Raw genomic sequence first — 21,791 nt, 5'->3', positions numbered from 1 at the left:
AACTCCGGCGTGATGGAGCGCCGCTGCCGTGGTTCAGCGGCGCCGCAGCCCGCCTCATCGCCCCCTGGTGTCGCGGCGGGGAAGTGCCGCGCCCCGCCAAGCCTCCGGCATTGGGCGTGGGCTCAGCTCAGCCTCCACATCCTACCCTTGGACCGGTGGCCGCCTGGGCGTTCAGTCTCTCCCAGTGCCTTGCAGGATACTGACAACCTTTTGTCTTTTCAGAACAGCGATTCTTAGCCCCAGTTTTCAGTTCAGTCGCTCAGTCGTGTCCGACTCTTTGCGACCCCATGAACCCTGTCCATCACCAACTCCCGGAGTCCACCCAAACCCATGTCCATCGAGTCGGTGATACCATCCAACCATCTCATCCTCTTTCGTCCCCTTCTCCTCCTGCCCTCAATCTTTCCCAGCATCAGGGTCTTTTCAAATGAGTCAGCTCTTTGCATCAGGTGGCCAAAGTATTGGAGTTTCAGCTTCAACATCAGCCCTTCCAATGAACATCCAGGACTGAGCCCCAGTTTTACCAATGCGTAATTCAAGGCTCTGGCTGGTTGATTGTCCCTGAGATCACAGAGGTAGGAAATGGGAATGGCTTATAAAACCAGAGCCCATGGGATTGAAGGCAGAAATTAGGATTCTTTTTAAGTTTTAAAATAATTAATTAATTTTTATTTTTGGCTGCTCTGGGTAATCGGTGTGCGCGCGGGCTTTCTTTAGTTAAGGCCAGCGAAGGCTGCTCTCTATTGCCCTATGCAGACCTCTCTTTGCGGTGGCTTTTCTAGTGGTGGCTCATGGGTTCCGGAGCGCAGGCTCAACAGTCGCGCGCTTAGACTTAGTAGCTCTAAGTCATGTGGAATCATCCCAGGTGATTGGCAGGCGTATTCTTGACCACTGGACCACCAGGGAAGTCCTAGTATTCTTTTTTAAATGGCTGAAATCAATTAATAATACGTGAGTATAGAAGCAAAAAATTCCTGCAGTCTTCAACAGTGTACAGCTATAATAACAATATATATTGTTATTAACAATAATAACAACAAATACTAACAATAATAGCAATGTGTCAGGCATTGTTCTAAGTGCTCGACATATGTTCTAAGTGTTTACATTGTTCTAAGTGCTTTACATTTAATCCTCATGACTCTTTTCACCCCATATTACAGATGAGGCACTGAAGCAGAGATGAACCAGAAGAAGTCTTACTGGAAACCAAGGATCTTCGGTCAGCTTCTCTTTCTCTCTGTCTCCCTCCTTCCCCCTTCTGTCCCTCTCTCTCTTCCTCCGCTCTATCCAGGGCGCCCCAAGCTCCGCCAGGCCTGCCTCATTACCCTATCTAGAGTCTGTTCCCTCCATCTCCACTGCCACACTGACGCCAAGCAGGGCCCTTTGGGGCTCCCAGGCACAGAGGCCTTTTTGTCCCCCATTTCATGTAGGCAAGACTCCACCTTCCACAACCTTCTCTGAGTGCCAAAGAGTAGATTCAAACAGTTGCTAATCAAGGTAGGAGCAACCAGGAAACCACCTGAGTCAAGATTAAAGGGATCGGAGAAGCTCTTCAAGGTTAGGAGACCACCTTAGACCCTGCACACACCCTAATCTTGTCAGCAACCCCATCCTTTTGCAACTTTGCAGAGGAAAGAAGGAAAGACTGTTACTGGACTTCCCTGGTGATCTAGTGGTTAAGAATCTGCCTGCCAATGCAGGGGATATGGGTTCAATCCTTGATCCAGAAAGACCCCACACGCTGTGGAGCAGCTAAGCCCATGTGCCACAATGACTGAAGCCCATGCTCTAGAACCTGTGCTCTGCAACAAAGAGTAGAAGCCACCAAAATGAGAAGCTCTCGTACCGCAACAAAGAGTAGCCTCTGCTCGCCACAAATAGAGAAAGCCCACTCGCAGCAATGAAGACCCATCACAGCCGGAAAAGAAAAAGAAAGATGTTATTGCCTTGATCCTTATCACATCCTCCTGCATGACTATATAACCTCTCCCTACTCACCAGAATTGGCCTGCAATGCAGGAGACCCGGGTTCGATTCCTGGTTTGAGATGATCCCCTGGAGAAGGGCAAGGCTACCCATTCTGGCCTGGACAATTCCATGAACTGTATAGTCCATGGGGTCCCAAAGAGTCGGACACAACCGAGCGACTTTCACTTTTACTTTTCACTCACCAGGGCAGGGGGGCACAGCACTTGAAATGCTAGTGTACTGGTACTGTGTTCCCCCTTTGCCTGACAAACTAGTAGTCGCTCTTCCCTTCTCCTCCACAATTCTGTCTGCGTATTGCTGTTCAGCATCAGTGCACACAGAGCCAAGATTTTGGCCGCAATACTGGTTCCTACAGTCTCTACATTTGCCTACCTGTCTTTACCCTGCTTCCTCCTCTTCACATGGCAACCAGGGTGATGTTTCAAACCAAAACTCTGCTCAATTGCTTTCTGTCTTTGTTACCCTACAAAGCCTCCCATTACAGGCAGGGAAAAATCAGACTCCTTTAATGGTCCACTCAGCCTTAGTTCCCTCATGCAATTTTCTGGAACTGGTATGAACTGAATTGTGCACACATACCTCCAATTCATAAATTGAAGCTCTAACCACCAGTGTGACTCTTAGAGACAGACCCTATTGTTGTTCAGTTGCTTAGTCGGTCCAACTCTTTGCAACTCCATGGACTGCGGCGTGCCAGGCCTCCCTGTCCTTCACTCTTTCCCAGAACTTGTTCAAACGCATGTCCATTGAGTCAATGATGCCATCCAATCATCTCATCCTCTGTTGTCCCCTTCTCCATCTGCCTTCAGTCTTTCCCAGCATCACAGTCTTTGCCAGTGAGTCAGCTCTTCCCATCAAATGGCCAAGGTATTGGAGCTTCAGCTTCAGCTTCAGTCCTTCCAATGAAAATTCAGGGTTGATTTCCTTTATAGTTGACTGCTTTGATCTCCTTACTGCCCAAAGGACTCAAGAGTCTTCTCCAACACCATGGTTTGAAAGCATCAATTCTTCGGTGCTCAGCCTTCTTAATGGTCCAACAGGAAGTAATAAAGGTTAAGTGAGGTCATAAAGATGGCATCCTAATCTGATAGGACTGATGTCCTTTTAAGAGGAGGACACACAAGAGCTCGCGCTCTCTCTCCTTGTCTCTCTCTTTGTTCTCACACAGAGAAGAGGCTGTGTGAATACAAAGCAGAAGATGGTTGTCTACAACCCAAGAAGTGAGGTTTCACCAGAAACCAACCCACATGATGGCACCTTGATCTTAGGCTTCTAGCCTCCAGAATTATGAGAAAAGAAGTTTTTGTTGTTTAAGCCACCCAGTTTAGTTCAGTTCAGTTCAGTCGCTCAGTCATGTCCGACTCTTTGTGAACCCATGGATTGCAGCACGCCAGGCCTCCCTGTCCATCACTAACTCCCAGAGCCTGCCCAAACTCTTGTCTGTTGAGTCGGTGATGCCATCCAACCATCTCATCCCCTGCTGCCCATTTCTCCTCTTGCCTTCAATCTTTCCCAGAATCAGGGTCTTTTCTAATGAGTCAGTTCTTCCCATCAGGTGGCCAAAGTATTGGAGCTTCAGCTTCAGCATCAGTCCTTCCGAAGACTATTCAGGATTGATTTCCTTTAGGATGGACTGGTCTGATCTCCTTGCAGTCCCAGAGACTCTCAAGAATCTTTTCCAACACCACAGTTAAAAAGCATCAATTCTTCGGCGCTCAGCTTTCTTTAGAGTCCAAATCTCACATCTATACATGACTACTGGAAAAACCATAGCCTTGACTAGACAGACCTTTGTTGGCAAAGTAATGTCTCTGCTTTTTAATATGCTGTCTAGGTTGGTCATAACTTTTCTTCCAAAGAGCAAGCATCTTTTAATTTCATGGTTGCAGTTACCATCTGCAGTGATTTTGGAGCCCCCAAAATAAAGTCAGCCACTGTTTCCATTGTTTCCCCATCAATTTGAAGTGATGGGACCAGATGCCATGATCTTAGTTTTTGGAATATTGAGTTTTAAGTCAACTTTTTCATTCTCCTCTTTCACTTTCATCAAGAAGCTTAGTTCTTCTTTGCTTTCTGCCATAAGGGTGGTGTCATCTGCATGTCTGAAGTTATTGATATTTCTCCCAGCAATCTTGATTCCAGCTTGTGCTTCATCCAGCCCAGCGTTTCTCATGATGTACTCTGCATATAAATTAAATAAGCAGGGTGACAATATACAGCCTTGACGTACTGCTTTCCCGATTGAAACCAGTCTGTTGTTCCATGTCCAGTTCTAACTGTTGCTTCCTGACCTGCATACAGGTTTCTCAAGAGGCAGGTCAGATGGTCTGGTATTCCCATCTCTTTCAGAATTTTCCATAGTTTGTTGTGATCCACACAGTCAAAGGCTTTGGCATAGTCAATAAAGCAGAAGTAGATATTTTTCTGGAACTCTCTTGCTTTTTCAATGACCCAGCAGATGTTGGCAATTTGCTGTCTGGTTCCTCTGCCTTTACTAAATCCAGCTTGAACATCTGGAAGTTCATGGTTCATGTACTGTTGAAGCCTGGCTTGGAGAATTTTGGCATTACTTTACTAGCATGTGCTGCTGCTGCTGCTAAGTCGCTTCAGTTGTGTCCGACTCTGTGCGACCCCATAGACGGCAGCCCACCAGGCTCCCCCGTCCCTGGGATTCTCCAGGCAAGAACAATGGAGTGGGTTGCCATTTCCTTCTCCAGTGCATGAAAGTGAACAGTGAAAGTGAAGTCGCTCAGTTGTGTCCGACTGCTAGTGACCCCATGGACTGCAGCCCACCAGGCTCCTCCGTCCATGGGATTTTCCAGGCAAGAGTACTGGAGTGGGGTGCCATCGCCTTCTCCATACTAGCATATGAGATGAGTGCAATTGTGCAATCAGTGGTACTTTGTTAATGGCAGCCTGATAGTTCCTCATTCTTCAGGTCTTGCCTTAAATATTCGTTCAATCATTTAACAAAGGTCTCTGCCGGACATTGTTCTAGGAGCTCTACATATGTTAATTTATTTAATCATTTCCTCAGGGAAACTTTCTCTGAAATAATGTCCTGTTTCCTGATTGTAAGGTTTCAAAACTGTTTGGTATTCGTCAGAAATCACAGATGCATGGAATTCTTTCATGCGTTCATTCAACAAATGTTATTGAGCACCTCGTACATCCCACTCCACTATTCCTGCCTAGGAAATCCCATGGACAGAGGAGCCTTATGGTCTGCAGTCCGTAGGATCTCAAAAGAATCAGAGGTGACTTAGCGAGTAAGACAACAACCGCTACATACTACACACTGTTGCAGACACTTGGAATGTGTGAGTGAACAAAACAGACAAATCCTTACCCCTGGGAGTGTTTTCTGCTTCCGTAAATCATTCACAGTTCCTGGCACATGATAGTGGTTTAGTCGCTCAGTCGTGTCCAACTCTTGCAACCCCATGGACTGTAGCCTGCCAGGCTCCTCTGTCCATGGGATTCTCCAGGCCAGAATACTGGAGTGGGTTGCTATTTTCTTCTCAAGGGGATCTTCCCGACCCAGGAATTGAACCCGTGTCTCCGGCATTGTAGGCAGATTCTTTACCAACTGAGCTACAAGGGAATCCTGGCAGATAGCAAATGCTTAAGAAATGCTTGTGGAATGAATTACTGAATCAGGATTTGAATCCACAGTCCCCTGGACTTGAAGTCAATCTCCACCAATGGCAGGATCCTTCAACATATTACGTCACTGCTACAGAGAGCTGTCTGCAAAGGGGTTCAAGGTTGGTGACACCATGAGGGCAGGGAATTCACCCATCCAACCATTCATTCATTTATTCAGCCAGCGAACATTTATCAGGGCTGGACTTTGTGTCCAGCAGGGCAGGAGGACTTGTCCAAGGTCACAGAGCTGTGTTTTCAAGGTCACAGAGCTAAGAGCAGAATCTAGTGTGAGTGATCCCACCTACGCTTTTTCCCTTCAGTGTCTTTTCTCAGCTCCAGTCAGGTCAGTTTGAAGCAATATGGGAGAGGGGGTCAGAATGGTAGCGAGGTGAAGCAAAGCGTCAGCATGAAAAACTCATTCATTCCTTCATTTAAGAACATGCATTGGACACTGATTCTTCCAGGCTCTGTGCCAGGGAAAATCAAATGGCATGAGATGCTGTACTTGTCCTCCGGGAGGGCACTCACCGCCCAGTCTCAGAGACACAGAAAGCTGGGAGAATTCTAAATCCAAGTAGGGGACAACCTCATAAATTTGTCTCAGTTGAATAAGGAGAAACAATCCCTGTCCCAGGGGAGACCCTCTCTGGTGGCAAGTATGTACTGTTATTGTTTTTTTTAATTAAGAATTTTTAATTTAATTAAAATTTCAACATCACGGTATAGTTGATTTACAATAGTGTATAAGTGTCAGGTGTGCAACACAGTGATTCAGTTTTTAGTGAATATACAGTTCTCATCCCAGGAAGACCCCCCCACTCTGATAAGGGAGACTCAGCAAGTCCCAGTCAGTTAGGGGGCACAGTCCTTGATCGCAGGGAATTCTCAGGCTGCCTGGGAATCTTCGGGAGAAGATTCAGTCCGGTGGGGGACATACAGAGCCCATCCTCAGGGAGCTCCTAGCCTGGGGCGGGGGAAGGGAGACCAAATCCAGCCCCTCCGTGCAAACAGGGAAGAGCTGCAGAAGATGTGCAGAGTGGAACAAACCACACATTTCCACTCAAGTGAGACAGCAAGTCCATGGATCTTTCTGAAAAACAAGGACGTTTTCAACGGGTGGAAGGGGCGAGGGAGTTGTGGACAAGGGGGAGAGCGGAAGGAAACTTCCTCCTTTCCTTCTCTTCCCTTCTCCCTCCAGAACGGCATTTCTGGAAGTCTCCAGCTGGCCTGGGACCTGGGCAGCTGCTCTGCGTGTCCAAGCCTGCCAGCCCCTCAGCTGTCACTCTGCTCCCAAAATAGCAGGGGTAGGGGGAGGGGATAGGAGGTTGTTTATCTGGGAGGGAGGTGGAGAAGGGGTGTCCGAGCTGTGCCTAGGGAACAGGGGTCTGCTGGGGGGTTCCCATCCCTCTGGATCTTTCTATCATTCTTTGGGGGGTTAGGAGCACCTGTGCCCCCAGGACTGGCCCTGAGTGGGATGTGGGGACAGAGGTTCATTGGAACCTCCACGTGGTAATGGCTGTCCAGTCTGGGGAGGGGGAGGTCCCGGAGTATCAATGACAGACGCCAGGGGCACCTGCCCCTGTGGCCAAATATGGTCCGGAGCCACTGGCTGGGGTGATAAAGTCTCCTGTGTGGGGGCTGGGAGGGGCAGACTGACGCTGGCCGGCTGGGGGTTCACACACAGAGGAGCCGCACCCCAGGAGGACTGACCGAGAACATTGTCCTTGAGAGAAAGTGAGCTGGCCCGGACTGTTCCTGGGACTGGGTAGGGGGAAGGGGGGACCCAGGCATTTTAAGGCCTGCAATGAGAATTTAGGCCCTTGGTGTGGTGGCTTTACCCATCCTGCTGGGAGGGAGATGGAGGGAGGAAGAGGGACTCTTCTTTTGGGGAAAAAAAAAATCAGAGTATAGTTAACAATTTTGCATTAGCTTCAGGTGTACCAAGTGATTCAGTTATACATATAGCTATTCTTTTTTAAAAAATATTTATTTTTATTTATTTAGCCACACCAGGTCTTACTTGCAACAAGTGGGATCTAGCTGCCTGACCAGGGATGGAACCCAGGCCCCCTGCATTGGAAGCATGGAACCTTAGCCTCTAGACTGCCCAGGGAAACCCCTTTTTTTTTCAAATTCTTTTCCTGTTTAGGTTGTTACATAATATTGATCAGAGTTCCCTAGGAACGGAGACGCTGAGACCCCTCTCAACTTGGGCCCCACTCTTAGCAGACGCTGTGGTGTCCTCCTGGGCAGTGGATTGGCGGGGGTTGAGGGGGTGGGCATCGTCCCCTTCCATCCTGGTAGGTGGGGACCCTGGAGCTGCAGACCTCAGAGCAGGAGCCCAGCCCCGGGTCTGGAGGGAGCTCTCCTGTCCCGACAGATGGCCGAGGCGGAAGCGATGCAGCTGAAGGAGGAGGGGAATCAGCATTTCCAGCTCCAGGACTACAAGGCTGCCATCAAGAGCTACAGCCAGGCCCTGAAGCTGACCAAGGATAAGGCCCTGCTGGCCACACTCTATCGGAACCGGGCGGCCTGTGGCCTGAAAACGGTCTGGGACAGAGAGGGGTGGGGAGCTGAGGGCTGGACTGGGATGCGGGTGAGGGGGCAGCTCCCTCCTCCTGACAGTCATGCCTGTCCTCCCAGCACTCTCTCCTGGAACCCTCAGGTTGGAGCAGGGCGCCTCTCCCTGCTTTCTGGTACCCATCGACTGACCCACTCCTCTGGGAGACGGAGAAGTCATCCACGGAGACAGTTCTCATCTCGTGGGAACTGGCATCCGGACAGGGGCTTTTCAGAGCTTATTTCACGGCATCTTAACCACAGACCACGAGGTCGCTGATACTCTTGTGCCCATATTGCAGATAGGAAGCTCAAGACTCAAGAGGAGGGCTCAATAGCTTCCCCAAGAGCTCTGGGTAGTTAGCAGCAGTGTGTACATGCTAAATCACTTGAGTCATGTCTGACTCTTTGCAACCCCATGGATGATAGCCCGCCAGGCTCCTCTGTCCGTGGAATTCTTCAGGCAAGAACTGTGGAGCGGGTAGCCATGCCCTCCTCAGTCAGCAACAGAGCCAGGTTCAAGCCTGAGTGTGCCTGATGCTTGTCCACTTTTCATGCTCAGCGAGGAACCTCTGGCCTCTGACATTGGCAGTGGCCAGCAAGCCCTGTCTCCTCACCTCGGGGATCCTCTCTGGCTGTCTCTGTGTTGGGCCCACATTAACCAAGTTTCCTCCTTCCCTGTTTCTCAGGAGAGCTATGTTCAGGCGGCTTCTGATGCCTCAAGAGGTGAGCCCCCCCTCGCTCTGATCTTGCCCTCCTTCTCTCCCCCTCAGCATCCCTGTTTAGTCTAAGAGGCTCTTGACACTCACAGATTGTATAAAACGCCATCCTGGACATTGTAGGCAGGGCTTCAGATGGACCATCCTTGTGTGAAAGGATGCTCCAGGAAAGCCATCCCTAAGTCACATCTTTACACATTAAACATGCTGGGGCCGCTTCTTTTCTTAGAATGATGCTCCTGGAAATCCTTTTGTCACAGCAAGGACACAGGCACTTTGGTGGAGGTTAGGATATGTTCCTGGGGGAAGGGCTGCTCCCCAGAACCACTCTGTGGGGACCAGGTTTCCTGAGGGAAGGAGGGAGGCATTAGTTTATTCACAGACACTAGGAGAGATAAACACACATCAACACTGTTTTTGGAGTGCCTCAAGTTCTGAGAGCACTTAGATTTAAGAGCATGATCAAAATGGGAAGACTTCTGGCTGCATTTTTAGGGTTATAATATGCAGACTGAAGGGGATTCTCCTCTGCATAGGTCTGTGTTGGCTTTTGATGGGGTCACTAATTTTTAAGGAGAGACAGAGATAGTCTGGAGTGAGTTCCGAAGGGAAGGACTTAGCTGGAGAGGGGACTGGAAACCCATCCTGTGAAGAGCGGAAAAGTGGCAATATTTAGCTCAGAGAAGGAACTCCCAGGTGGGACAGGGAACTGCTTTCAAATTCCTGAAAGGCTGTCACAAGGAAGAAGGATTGGATTTCATCTCACGGTTTCCAGGACTGGACTTAAGACAAAAGGGCAAAGTTACAGGGAGATATATTTCAGGTTGGAGGAGGGAAGGGCTTTCTGAAGGAGCTGTCTGCCTTGAGATGGAAGGTGCTCCCCACAGCTGGAGGTATACAAGCACCAACTGGATTAGTACTTGGCAGGGATCAAGGAGCCAAGCCTGGAGAGTCAGGAATTGAATGAGATGACCCTTAAGCTCCCTTCCAACCTTGAGATAGTGATTCTTACCACCTCCCTAACTAAGGGGAGCCTAGGACCAGATGGTCTACCACAGGGTTTTCCAGTCTCTAGGATCTAATGCCTGATGACCCAAAGTGGATCTGATGTCATAATAATAGAAATAAAGTGTACAATCAATGTAATGCACTTGAATCATCCCCAAACCACACCCCACTTCCAGTCCGTGGAAAAATTGCCTTCCTCGAAACTGGTCTACAAGGATGCACACTCTCCAAGGGAGAGACGGAAGCTCTGGAGTTGGGGGCTGTGGTGGGGGAGGAAGGAAGGTGGTCTGCTGCCCAGCCTCCTGATACTCTGCCTGCTTCCCTCACTAGCCATTGATATCAACTCCTCAGACATCAAGGCTCTGTACCGGCGATGCCAGGCACTGGAGCACCTGGGCAAGCTGGACCAGGCTTTCAAGGATGTGCAGCGCTGTGCCACTCTAGAGCCACAGAACCAGAGCTTCCAGGAGACACTGAGGAGGCTCAACACCAGCATCCAGGAGAAGGTGAGCTGGATCCGGAAGGTGGCCCTTCCCACAAGGCTTGGCCACCGCTCCCCATTCCTAGTAGGGACCAGTTAGGGCAGCGGGACACCAGGGCTGGCCTACCTCCACTCCCTTGGACGGAGTGGTCACGTGGCACAGAACAGCTCGGCTGGGTGCCCCTATCTGTGAGGATCAGAGATGCCGTGATGCTTGTTCAAAGGTACAACCCAGACAGGACTAGCATATCAGTCTTTTCAATTCCAGATGGAGGCTTAAAAAAAAAATTGCAACTTAGTATGTCTTCACTATGATCTTCCTCTCTTTCTAGGAGTATAAAGGCAGCATGAGAAACCTGGGACCTGGAGGGAGGATGTTGCTGGGGGATGCAGGAGAGCCAGCAGGAACAGGGACTCTTTCCTAAGAAAATGGAGTGGGCTCAGGGAACTGGGACCAGAGATAAGGGGTCCTGCACCCTCCGTCCTCACTTAGTTACCAGTTTTCTGAGGGACGCCTTGGAGTGCCGGCTTCCCCACTGTGAGAGCAGAAGGGTAACTTGATCACACTCTCCTTGCTCTGGGTCACAGTGACTTCTGGATGCCTGGGGCAGCCCCATGGAGGGACCACATGTACTGTCCAGAGTGCAGACTCAAGGGCTGTCAGAATACAGACCAACCAGTGCCCAGAGAAGGGGTGGTGAATGAGCGACTTCCTGAAAGGAAAGGACCTCAGGATGGAAATAGGTGGCACTGTGGCCCAGCAGAACAACGCTTCAGAGCACTGGGGTTGGGGTTGGGATTGGGACAGTGAGGGATGGAGACATTCCAAAATAATCGTTTAGGGACTTCCCTGGTGGTCGGAGAAGGCAATGGCACCCCACTCCAGCACTCTTGCCTGGAAAATCCCATGGACGGAGGAGCCTGGTAGGCTGCAGTCCATGGGGTCACTAAGAGTGGGACATGACTGAGCGACTTCACTTTCACTTTTCACTTTCATGCATTGGAGAAGGAAATGGCAACCCACTCCAGTCTTCTTGCCTGAAGAATCCCGGGGACGGGGGAGCCTGGTGGGCTGCCGTCTATGGGGTCGCACAGAGTCGGACACGACTGAAGCGACTTAGTAGCAGCAGTAGCAGCTGGTGGTCCAGTGGCTAAGACGCAGTGGTCCCAATCCAGGGGGCCTGGGTTTGACCCCAGGTCAGGGAACTGGATCCCACATGCTGCAACTAAAGATCCTGTGTGCTGCTACAACGACCTGGGCACACCAGGTGAATGAATGTATAAAAAGGAATAAGGAAGGAAAAAATGGTTTACATTTGTTTCAAGTGGTACTTGAAAGCTGCTTCATGTCTCTGACCCTGGAGATACATTCCTGTTTTAGCCCATATTTAAACGTCTAACAGCGAGGCTGCAAAATTGGGGTGGTGATCTTTTTGCCTTCCAAGGCTTGTGAAGACTAAATAGGACCTCGAATGTAACTAAACTGTAAGCTTTGTGGAGCAAGGGCTTGATTTTGTTCTCCCGTTCTATCCCCAGCATCTTCCAGCGTCCCACCCGCGGTAGTAGTTCAGTTAGATGTTTGTTGGACGGATGAATGAACGATGGAGGCAGGCACGAAGAGCATACCCTAATATTACCTGAGATGACCTTTAAGTGGAGCTGATTGAAATGATGGGGATACCCGCCTACCTTCTTCCCCACTCCCTCCTCTCTTCTCAGCTCCGTGTGCAGTTCTCCACTGACTCGAGGGTTCAGACGATGTTTGAGATTCTCCTGGACAGAAACAGTGAAGCGGATAAACTAGAGAAGGTAAGTGCTGGGCAAGCAGCGAACCAGAAGAGGGCGCTCTAGGGGTGCGCAGGTAACTGCTTCCTGTGCGGACTCCGCCCCTGTGTCCGGACGGCAACGCCCCGACTCGTGTCGGTGGGCGGCTCCTTGGAGAAAGGAGTCAAAGATGGGCCAAACATTAACCACTTTAGGAAGCAGCGTGAACTCCAAGAAGGGCCAGGGTTAGGGTGAGAAACCACGAAGAGAGTCATGCTCAACACGAGGAGGTGCTCATGTTGAGTCATGCTCAACAGTGAGAACGATGAGGGTTGAATCCTGTTTTTGTATTTCTATTTTGTTCATCGTGTATTGTTTTTTTGCAGTGCATGGATTTTGATATTTTAAAACATTGCATTCAATACCACTTATCTTGATTACAGAAGTTTTTTGTACCCCGTAAAATCTGCACCCAAGGCGAGTCTCTTACTTGCCTCACCCTAGTTTTGGGCCTGAGAAACAATGACACGTCAAAATAATGCTTTATTCCATTTCCAAATATTGCAGCATCATTCTGAATTATGAAGATATTTATTCCTAATATCATCTTCTTAACCAAATTTGCTGCATTTTTAAATGTTTCTTTTTTCCTCCTTCAGATGGAAAAAATGAATATCTGAATATAAGAATTTAACAGAAGATGCATGGGGAATTTTTGTTAGTTTTATGATCAGTAATTATATAATATGCAAATATAGGGGCTTCCCTAGTGGTCCAGTGGTTAAGACTCTGCCTTCCAGTGCAGGCAGCTTGGGGTTGATCCCTGGTTGAGGAACTAAGATCCCACATGTGCCAGGTGCAATCAAAAAAATTTTTTTAATATGCAAGTATCTTTTATAACAAACTCTTATGAGGACTTGATGAGTTGTTATATATATATAAAAGCAGTACTTTGTACTCTGAAAAGTACAGAGACCTTGACTGATAGAGTGATGATGGTTCTGCTCATGCTTGCCTGAAATTCTTTACTCAGCCTTCTCCCCAGCCTCTTGGGGGGTTCCCTGGTGGCTCAGACGGTAAAGCATCTGCCTACAATGCAGGAGAAGGGGGTTCAATCTTTGGGTCAGGAAGATCCCTGGAGAAGGGAATGGTTACCCACTCCAGGATTCTTGCTTGGAGAATCCTGTGAACACAGGAGCCTGGCCAGCACAATCCATGGGGTCGCAGAGTCAGATGCAACTAAGCATGCGCACCAACCTCTTACTCTCTGCCTGTTTGCCCACCTCCTCCCTTTCTTGCATCATGAATTCTTTGCCCAATCTCAGGGTCTCAGGTCCTCCTCAAGCCCTCCTCTCCAGATCTGGAGCCTTTTAAAGGATTTCAACACACAATTGGTTGCCTGCAGTTAGGAGGGCCAACTGTACTACATCATTTTATGAAAGGGACTTGAGCATCTGTGGATTTCGTTATCCACCAGGGTCCTGGAAGCAATCCCCTGTGGATACTGAGGGATGACTATGAATGCATCCTCAAGGTGGAAGGTTTTATATCCTTCTTTTATATCCTCAGTTCAGTTCAGTTCAGTCACTCAGTCATGTCCGACTCTTTGCCACCCCATGGACTGCAGCACACCAGGCCTCCCTGACCATCACCAACTCCTGGAGCCTACTCAAATTCATGCCCATTGAGTCCATGATGCCATCCAACCATCTCATCCTCTGCCATCCCCTTCTCCTCCTGCCTTCAATCTTTCCCAGCATCAGGGTCTTTTCCAGTGAGTCAGTTCTTCACATAAGGTGGCCAGAGTATTGGAGCTTCAGCTTCAGCATCAGTCCTTCCAATGAATATTCAGGATATCCTTTATATACATATATATATGTATATACATATATATATATATATACATGTATATACATACAAATATATATATACGTATATATATATAGAGAGAGACTCTGAGGACTCTCTCACACACACACATATACAGAATATCTTATATATATATATATATATATATATATATATATATATATATATATGTCCTCAGAGTGGGAAGAGACTTGAAAATGCAGCTCAACTGTCTATTTTTACGGACAGGGATCTGAGACCCAGAGAATGCTATGCCTTGCCCAAGGTCACATGGCTAGCATGTGGCAGGATCATCACCCAGGGCTTTCAAATCCCATCTAGCATTCTCTGCACACAACCTTCAATCTTCCTGAGAACCTCCTGCAACTTCAGATTTTCTTGAACAATAAAAAATGCCAAAACCATATTCAAGGAACATGTTTAATGGGAAAGAATCCCCAGTGTAAAAACTTCAATTCTGTTACAAGATAAAGTAAGACATATTAAAAACTAAGAGTTTGAGCAAAATTTGTTTGAACTGGGTAGCGTAAACCAGAAGTGGTTGGGAGTATTCCACCAACAAGAGCTAGGGAAAAGGCTTTTATAGAAAAGAGGTGAACCCTGGTGGTTCAGTGGTTAAGAATCCTCTTGCCAGTGCAGGGGATGTCAGTATGATCCCTGGTTGGGAGCTAAGATCCCACATGTTGTGGGGCAACTAAGCCTGAGTGCAGCAACTACTGAGCCCATGTGCTGCAAATATATAAACAAAACAAAACAAACAAAAACAGAAAAAAGGTGGAAGCAAAGCAAGGGAGTTATTTGATTGGCTGTAGCTTAAAAGTGTGCATGCTTAGTTATGTCGAACTCTTGGCAACCCCCAAGACTGTAGTCTAGACAAATTTGGAAAACTCAGCAGTGGCCACAGGACTGGAAAAGGTCAGCTTTCATTCCAATGCCAAAGAAGGCAACGCCAAAGAATGCTCAAACTACCGCACAATTGCACTCATCTCACACGCTAGTAAAGTAATGCTCAAAATTCTCCAAGCCAGGCTTCAGCAATATGTGAACCGTTAACTTCCTGATGTTCAAGCTGGTTTTAGAAAAGGCAGAGGAACCAGAGATCAAATTGCCAACATCCGCTGGATCATAGAAAAAGCAAGAGAGTTCCAGAAAAGCATCAATTTCTGCTTTATTGACTATGCCAAAGCCTTTGTGGAAAATTCTGAAAGAGATGGGAATACCAGAACACCTGATCTGCCTCTTGAGAAATTTGTATTCAGGCCAGGAAGCAACAGTTAGAACTGGACATGGAACAACAGACTGGTTCCAATCGGGAAAGGAGTACGTCAAGGCTGCATATTGTCACCCTGCTTATTTAACTTCTATGCAGAGTACATCATGAGAAACGCCGGGCTGGAAGAAGCACAACCTGGAATCAAGATTGCTGGGAGAAATATCAATAACCTCAGATATGCAGATGACACCACCCTTATGGCAGAAAGTGAAGAGGAACTCAAAAGCCTCTTGATGAAAGTGAAAGTGGAGAGTGAAAAAGTTGGCTTAAAGCTCAACATTCAGAAAATGAAGATCATGGCATCCTGTCCCATCACTTCATGGGAAATAGATGGGGAAGCAGTGGAAACAGTGTCAGACTTTATTTTGGGGGGCTCCAAAATCACTGCAGATGGTGACTGCAGCCATGAAATTAAAAGACGCTTACTCCTTAGAAGAAAAGTTATGACCAACCTAGACAGCATATTGAAAAGCAGAGACATTACTTTGCCAACAAAGGTCCGTCTAGTCAAGGCTATGGTTTTTCCTGTGGTCATGTATGGATGTGAGAGTTGGACTGTGAAGAAGGCTGAACGCCGAAGAATTGATGCTTTTGAACTGTGGTGTTGGAAAAGACTCTTGAGAGTCCCTTCGACTGCAAGGAGATCCAACCAGTCCATTCTGAAGGAGATCAGACCTGGGATTTCTTTGGAGGGAATGATGCTGAAGCTGAAACTCCAATACTTTGGCCACCTCATGTGAAGAGTTGACTCATTGGAAAAGACTCTGATGCTGGGAGGGATTGGGGGCAGGAGGAGAAGGGGACGACAGAGGATGAGATGGCTGGATGGCATCACTGACTTGATGGATGTGAGTCTGAGTGAACTCCGGGAGTTGGTGATGGACAGGGAGGCCTGGTGTGCTGCAATTCATGGGATCGCCAAGAGTCGGACACGACTGAGCGACTGAACTGAACTGAACTGAGACTGTAGTCTGCCAGGCTCCTCTGTCCATGGAATTCTCCAGGCAAGAATACTTGGAGTGGGTTACGATTTCCTTCTCCAGGGGATCTTCCTGACCCAGGGATCGAACCGACATCTCTTGTGTCTCCTGCTTTAGCAGGTGGATTCTTTACCACTAGGGTCACCTGGGAACCTCGGGCTGTACCTTAAGCAGTTGGCATTATTTGGGAAAGGCTCGTTAGCTATTTGTGATTGGTTGTCCTTCAGTGTCTTAAAACTGAGACAATACAGGGTTAGGGTTCTTTCGTTTAGTTGTTGCTTTGTTTTTAAATTGAAGTATAGCTGATTTACAAGCCTGTGTTAATTTCTGCTGTTTAGCAAAGTGTGGTTTGGGTTTTTCTTACTTAGTTGCTGAGGCATTGAAGCCACCTCAGACTAATGGGTTCCTTGATTAATTAATTTAACATTTCCCTACACTTTTCTTTAAAAAAAAATTTATTTGGTTGTGTTGGGTCTTCGTTGCAGCCCACGGGAAATTTGTTGCTCACAGGCTCAGTTGCTCCTCGGTGTGTGCAAACTTAGTTCCCCAACCAGGGTTAGGGTTAGTGTGGGATCTTAGTTCCCCTCCCAAGGATTGGAAAGTGGAGTCGTCACCACTGGCCCACCAGGGAAGTCCCTTTCCTACCTTTTATAAGTCCTTATCCACAAGCAGATACGCACAGTTTTATTTTACCACAAGTGCCATCAGAGTGAATCTGCAATTCTGTTTCTGCAAACCAGTGCTTTTTCCAAGTTGCCTCTGAGTCTTTTCATTTATGTCTTTGATGGCTGCAATATATTTTCATCCAGCTGGTCTTTATTGCAAGTTACTTTGTTTCTTGTTCTGAATTATGTTCTTGGACTACATTCCCAGGAGCAGGGTTATAGGGCAAAAGAATATAAAGAAGTTTTGAAGACCCGGTCCTTGCCCCAGCCCCTGCACTTGGCTCATGGTCAAGGCCTCAGTAGCCAGACTTCCCTCCTGACCTTTGTTATTTCCTTTGCACCTTCAGGCCGCCAACAACCTCATTGTCCTCAGCCGTGAGGAAGCGGGGGCCGAGAGGATCTTCCAGAACAACGGCGTGGCCCTGCTGATGCAGCTTTTGGACACGAAGAGGCCTGAGCTGATGCTGGCTGCCGTGCGGACCTTGTCAGGCGTGTGCAGTAGCCACCGAGCTAGGGTGAGGGCAGGGGCGGGGCTCGTGGAGCAAAGGGCTGCCAGCCTGAGGATGGGGCGTTGACCTGTGGGCAGGGCATAGCTGGCGCGGATAGACCCTGATACGACGTCTAAAGCGGCCCCCCTCAACCTCGGTTGTATGGTCCCAGATTCAACGGAGACTGATCCTCTGGTTTGTTTCTTTGAGCTGAGAATGGGTCTGACTAAATAAAGAATAAGGGCTTCCCTGGTGGCTCAGATGGTGAGGAATCCACCTGCAACGCAGGCAACCCGGGTTCGATCCCTGAATTGGGAAGATCCCGTGGAAAATGGAATGGCTACCCACTCCAGTATTCTTGCCTGGAGAATTCCACAGACAGAGGGGCCTGGCCGGCTACAGTCCATGGGGTCACAGGGTCGGACACGACTGAGTGCCTAACACTGTCACACTTAAAGATAAGTTTATTGAGAGTGGTTTCTGAGGAAGAGCTGAAGGCAATGGCTCTGACAGTTCATGGTTTTTCATACTAAATCTTCAAAACCCAGTGTGTGTTTTACACGCACAGCCCATCTCAGTGTGAACTTGCTGCATTATGCATGTTCAGTGCCTCCCCTGGGGCCACAGGCCACAGTACTGGAGGGCGCAGCTCTATCCCTCTGGAAAGGGGCATGGCTTGAGTCCGGGGCTTGCCGGGGGCCACGGGCCCCGTGAGACACTGGCTGCCTGGGCTTCTGTCCCGACTGCATGGGGTGGCCCTCACCCGCTCCCTAACCTGCACGGCAGCTGGAAGGGAGGGGCAGCCAACTGACCGTGTGCTTCCCGCTGGGGGTGTCTAGGCCACAGCGACCCTCCACGCAGTCCGGATAGACCGAATCTGCAGCCTCATGGCGGTGGAGAGCGAGGAGATGTCTCTGGCCGTCTGCAACCTGCTGCAGGGCATCATCGACGCTCTGTCTGGAGAGGACAAACAGGAGCATCGGGGGAAGGAAGAGGCCCTGGTTCTGGGTAGGAGGCGGTTTTCAGCTTCGGTTCAGGGCGGGTGGAGGCAAGGAAGTGCCAGTTACTACCTCAGACTGAGCATTCATGTACGTGGAAGTGGCCCGGTTATATTTTTCCATTTATTTTTTGACTATAAAAGTAACAGAGGCACAGTCACATTTACGAGAGCTAAAACGTGGAAGCAACTCAAGTGCCCCTCTATGGATGAATGGACAAATAAAAGGTGGTGTCTGTCTCTACAATGGAATATTGTTCAGCCTTAAAAAGGCAGGAAATTCTGACACAGGCTACAGCATGGATGAACCTTGAGGACCTTATGTTACGTGAATAACCCAGTCACAAAAACACAAATACTGTATATGCCACATATATGAGGTTTCTTTTCTTTTCTTCGTTTTTCTTCCGGCTGCAGACCTTAGTTTCCTGACTAGGGATCAAACCCGTGCCCCCTGCAGTGGAAGCATAGAGTCCCACCCACTGGACCACCAAGCAATGCCCTGTGTTTTCTGAAACAGTCAAACTCATAGAAACAGAAAGTTGCATGATGGTTGCCAGAGACGGGGAGGGAGGAGGAAATGAGTTGTTTAATGGGAATTTCAGTTTTGCAACTTGAAAAAGTTTAAAAAAGTAACTGGTGGTTCAGTGGTAAAGATCCCACCTGCCAGTTCAGGGACGTGGGTTTGATCCCTGATCCAGGAAGATCCCACACGCCTTGGAGCAACTATTGAGCCTGTGCTCTAGAGCCTGGGAGCCGCATCAGCTGAAGCCTCTACATCCTGGAGGCTGTGCTCTGCAACAAGAGAAGCCACTGCAAAGAAAAGCCTGCACCTGGCAACTGCAGAGTAGCCCCCATCCACCACAACTAGAGAAAAGCTCATGCAGCAACGAACACCTAGCCCAGCCAAAAATAAGTAAATAAAATTATTTTAAAAAGTAACAGAGGCTTATTGGAGAAACTTGGAAAATTTTAGAAATATGTAAAATGAAAAACAAACAAACAAAAAAAAAAACCAAAGACCTGTAAACATCCCTCCAGATAACTACTATCATCACTGCTATGTGAAATTTTCCAGTCTTTTTTCTTTTTTAAAAACACATTTTTCACATTATTAAATTCTTAATTGTATTTTTGGTTGCGCTGGATCTTCAGGGCTGTGCACGGGCTTTTGGTGCGGAGCGTGGGGGCTGCTCTTCGCTGCGGTGCAGTGGCTTCCCTCGTTGCACAGGCTCTAGGCACACGAGCTTTAGGAGTCGCGGGCTCTAGACCGGGGGCTCAATAATTGTGGTGCACGGGCTTAGTTGCTCTCAGCATGTGGGATCTTCCCAGACCTTCCCAGTAAGATGTCTGGATCGAACCTGTGTCTGCTGCATTGGCAGGCCAATTCCTATCCACTGTACCACCTGGGAAGTCCCTTTCCAGTCTTTTTTTTTTTCCCTATCCATTCATATAAATATTTATTTAATGAAGTTGGAATTCAACTTGGATGTTGTTGTTATTCAGTTGCTAAATCATGTCTGACCCTTTGTGACCCCATGGACTGCAGCCTGCCAGGCTTCCCTGTCCTTCACTATCTCCTGGAATTTGTTCAAATTCATGTCCATTGAGTTGGTGATGCCATTGAACCATCTCATCCTCTGCCACACCCTTTCTGATCACCCTTCGCGGTGTTGTCTAGAATCCTCCCTCCCTTCTTTGGAATGATACTCTCCCGGGAAATTCCAGGATCTGGAAAGCAGTGGATTCGATATTTCCAGAGTCCTTCCAGAAGCCCCAGCCATCCCTGGTGCGATCCATGTCAGACACCCTAGTCCTCTCCATTCACACCTGTCCTCTCCTTCCTCAGACTCCAAGAAGGACCTGAAGCAGATCACCAACCACCTGCTCGACATGCTGGTCAGTAAGAAGGTGTCTGGCCAGGGTAGGGATCAGGCCCTGAACCTGCTCAATAAGAACGTCCCCAGGAAGGACCTCGCCATTCACGACAACTCCCGCACCATCTACGTGGTTGATAACGGTGAGGACGTGGGAGGGTCTGGGGCTCACGCCAGCCTTTCCATTGGGCACTGGGGAACCAGGCAACAAGCAGAAGGTGGAAGGAGTGTGGCTCTTGTCTGGGAGAGGTCTTCATTCCCAACTGAAAAGCCAGGAAAAGACATTAGCATGTCAGGATCCACCAGTGGGCTAGTGAAGGCGTCGGTCCTGGCTCTGAATTCAGGGCCTGAACGCACACAGAACACAGTCAAAAACATCTGGGCAGAGTTTCCTGTGGCAAGTGCCAAAAAACCAAACCAAACTTCACCAATGGGAGTAACATTTCTGAAGTCTCATGCTGGCAAAATGCAGGCCTTCCAGAAGGGAGAAATGGCATCAGTGTACTTTATACAAAGACCAGTAAGAGTGCTCCAGAAAACATCCATTAAATTTGTCAGCTCCAGGGCGTCACCCCTGGAGATAGCCCTAAATCACTTTCAGGTGTTCAGGAATCATACTTATGGCTTTATGATCTCCTGTGATAAATTCTCCCACAGGTATCATGACATTTAGACCATACCTTTTCTAAAATGTTCAAGCCAGCTTTTATCAGCTTGACCTTTATTCTGTTTTGATACAGCACTTGTCTTGTTTGGTTTTCACAGATCTCAGCAAAGTTCATGTGCTTAGACTTGAACATATTACTCTAGTGCTTAAGCCTCCTCCACTCAACACTTCCCTCCCTCCCCACCCCAGTTCTGGTCTTCTCTGCACATACCACAAAGGCTGGGCATTGACAATGTACTTCTCTCTGCACGAGAATCTAGGCCCAACAACACGGTTTATGGGATAGAGTGGGTGAGGAGCAGTATCTGTTATTCTAGGCACTGAAATAAATAGCATTTAGGTAAAAAATAGTGTAGACTTAAAGTATCTAGGTATCTGGTTAAAAGCTGCAATGTGGGAGTTCTTTGTTGTGAAAACTGGGCTGGAGGACTTGGGTAGGGGAGTGACCAGGATGTCAAGACTGAAGTGAGTTTCTGGGTTCAGGGAGGGGCAGACACGGACAAAGGGGAGGTCCAGGGTGTTCTAGCAGAAGAGAAATGAGATGCTCAGGATGAGGGCAGACTGAAGGGAAAGCTAGGGGATGAGGCTGGGGACGTGGAGCAGTTGCATTTCATGAAGCCTTGGAGAGCCAGGCTGGGAGGTGGGGTTGGTTCCTCAGGCCCCTTCCAATGACTCCTCAGTCTTGCCAGTGCTTTTGTGTTTGTGTGCTAAAATACACAGCACAAAATTTACTGCCAGGCACTTTTAATGCCCCCGCCCCTGATCCAGAGTATCATGCCTCCCAGTGTTTACCTAGAATGCCCC

General features: G+C 48.4%; 1 protein-coding gene across 2 annotated transcripts in view; it reads left to right on the top strand.

Annotated features, from left to right (window-relative positions):
* Positions 1-7,269: 7,269 nt before the first annotated feature.
* UNC45B (unc-45 myosin chaperone B) overlaps positions 7,270-21,791 on the top strand; it is a 33,007-nt gene continuing 18,485 nt past the window's right edge. The window contains exons 1-8 of one of the 2 annotated variants that reach the window (XM_027518514.1): positions 7,270-7,374; positions 8,021-8,188; positions 8,889-8,925; positions 10,257-10,432; positions 12,127-12,216; positions 17,306-17,473; positions 18,286-18,454; positions 20,293-20,463. In XM_027518514.1, coding sequence (XP_027374315.1) covers positions 8,021-8,188; positions 8,889-8,925; positions 10,257-10,432; positions 12,127-12,216; positions 17,306-17,473; positions 18,286-18,454; positions 20,293-20,463 — 979 coding nt within the window. In that variant the 5' untranslated portion in view covers positions 7,270-7,374. Of the gene's footprint in view, positions 7,406-8,020; positions 8,189-8,888; positions 8,926-10,256; positions 10,433-12,126; positions 12,217-17,305; positions 17,474-18,285; positions 18,455-20,292; positions 20,464-21,791 lie in introns of both variants that reach the window. The other variant, XM_027518515.1, reaches the window with a different exon arrangement.

This window comes from Bos indicus x Bos taurus, chromosome 19, assembly GCF_003369695.1.
Source record: "Bos indicus x Bos taurus breed Angus x Brahman F1 hybrid chromosome 19, Bos_hybrid_MaternalHap_v2.0, whole genome shotgun sequence".
NCBI classification, from domain to species: domain Eukaryota; kingdom Metazoa; phylum Chordata; class Mammalia; order Artiodactyla; family Bovidae; genus Bos; species Bos indicus x Bos taurus.
The sequence above is the reverse complement of the archived record's forward strand: the minus strand, read 5'-3'. Positions and strand labels throughout refer to the sequence as shown.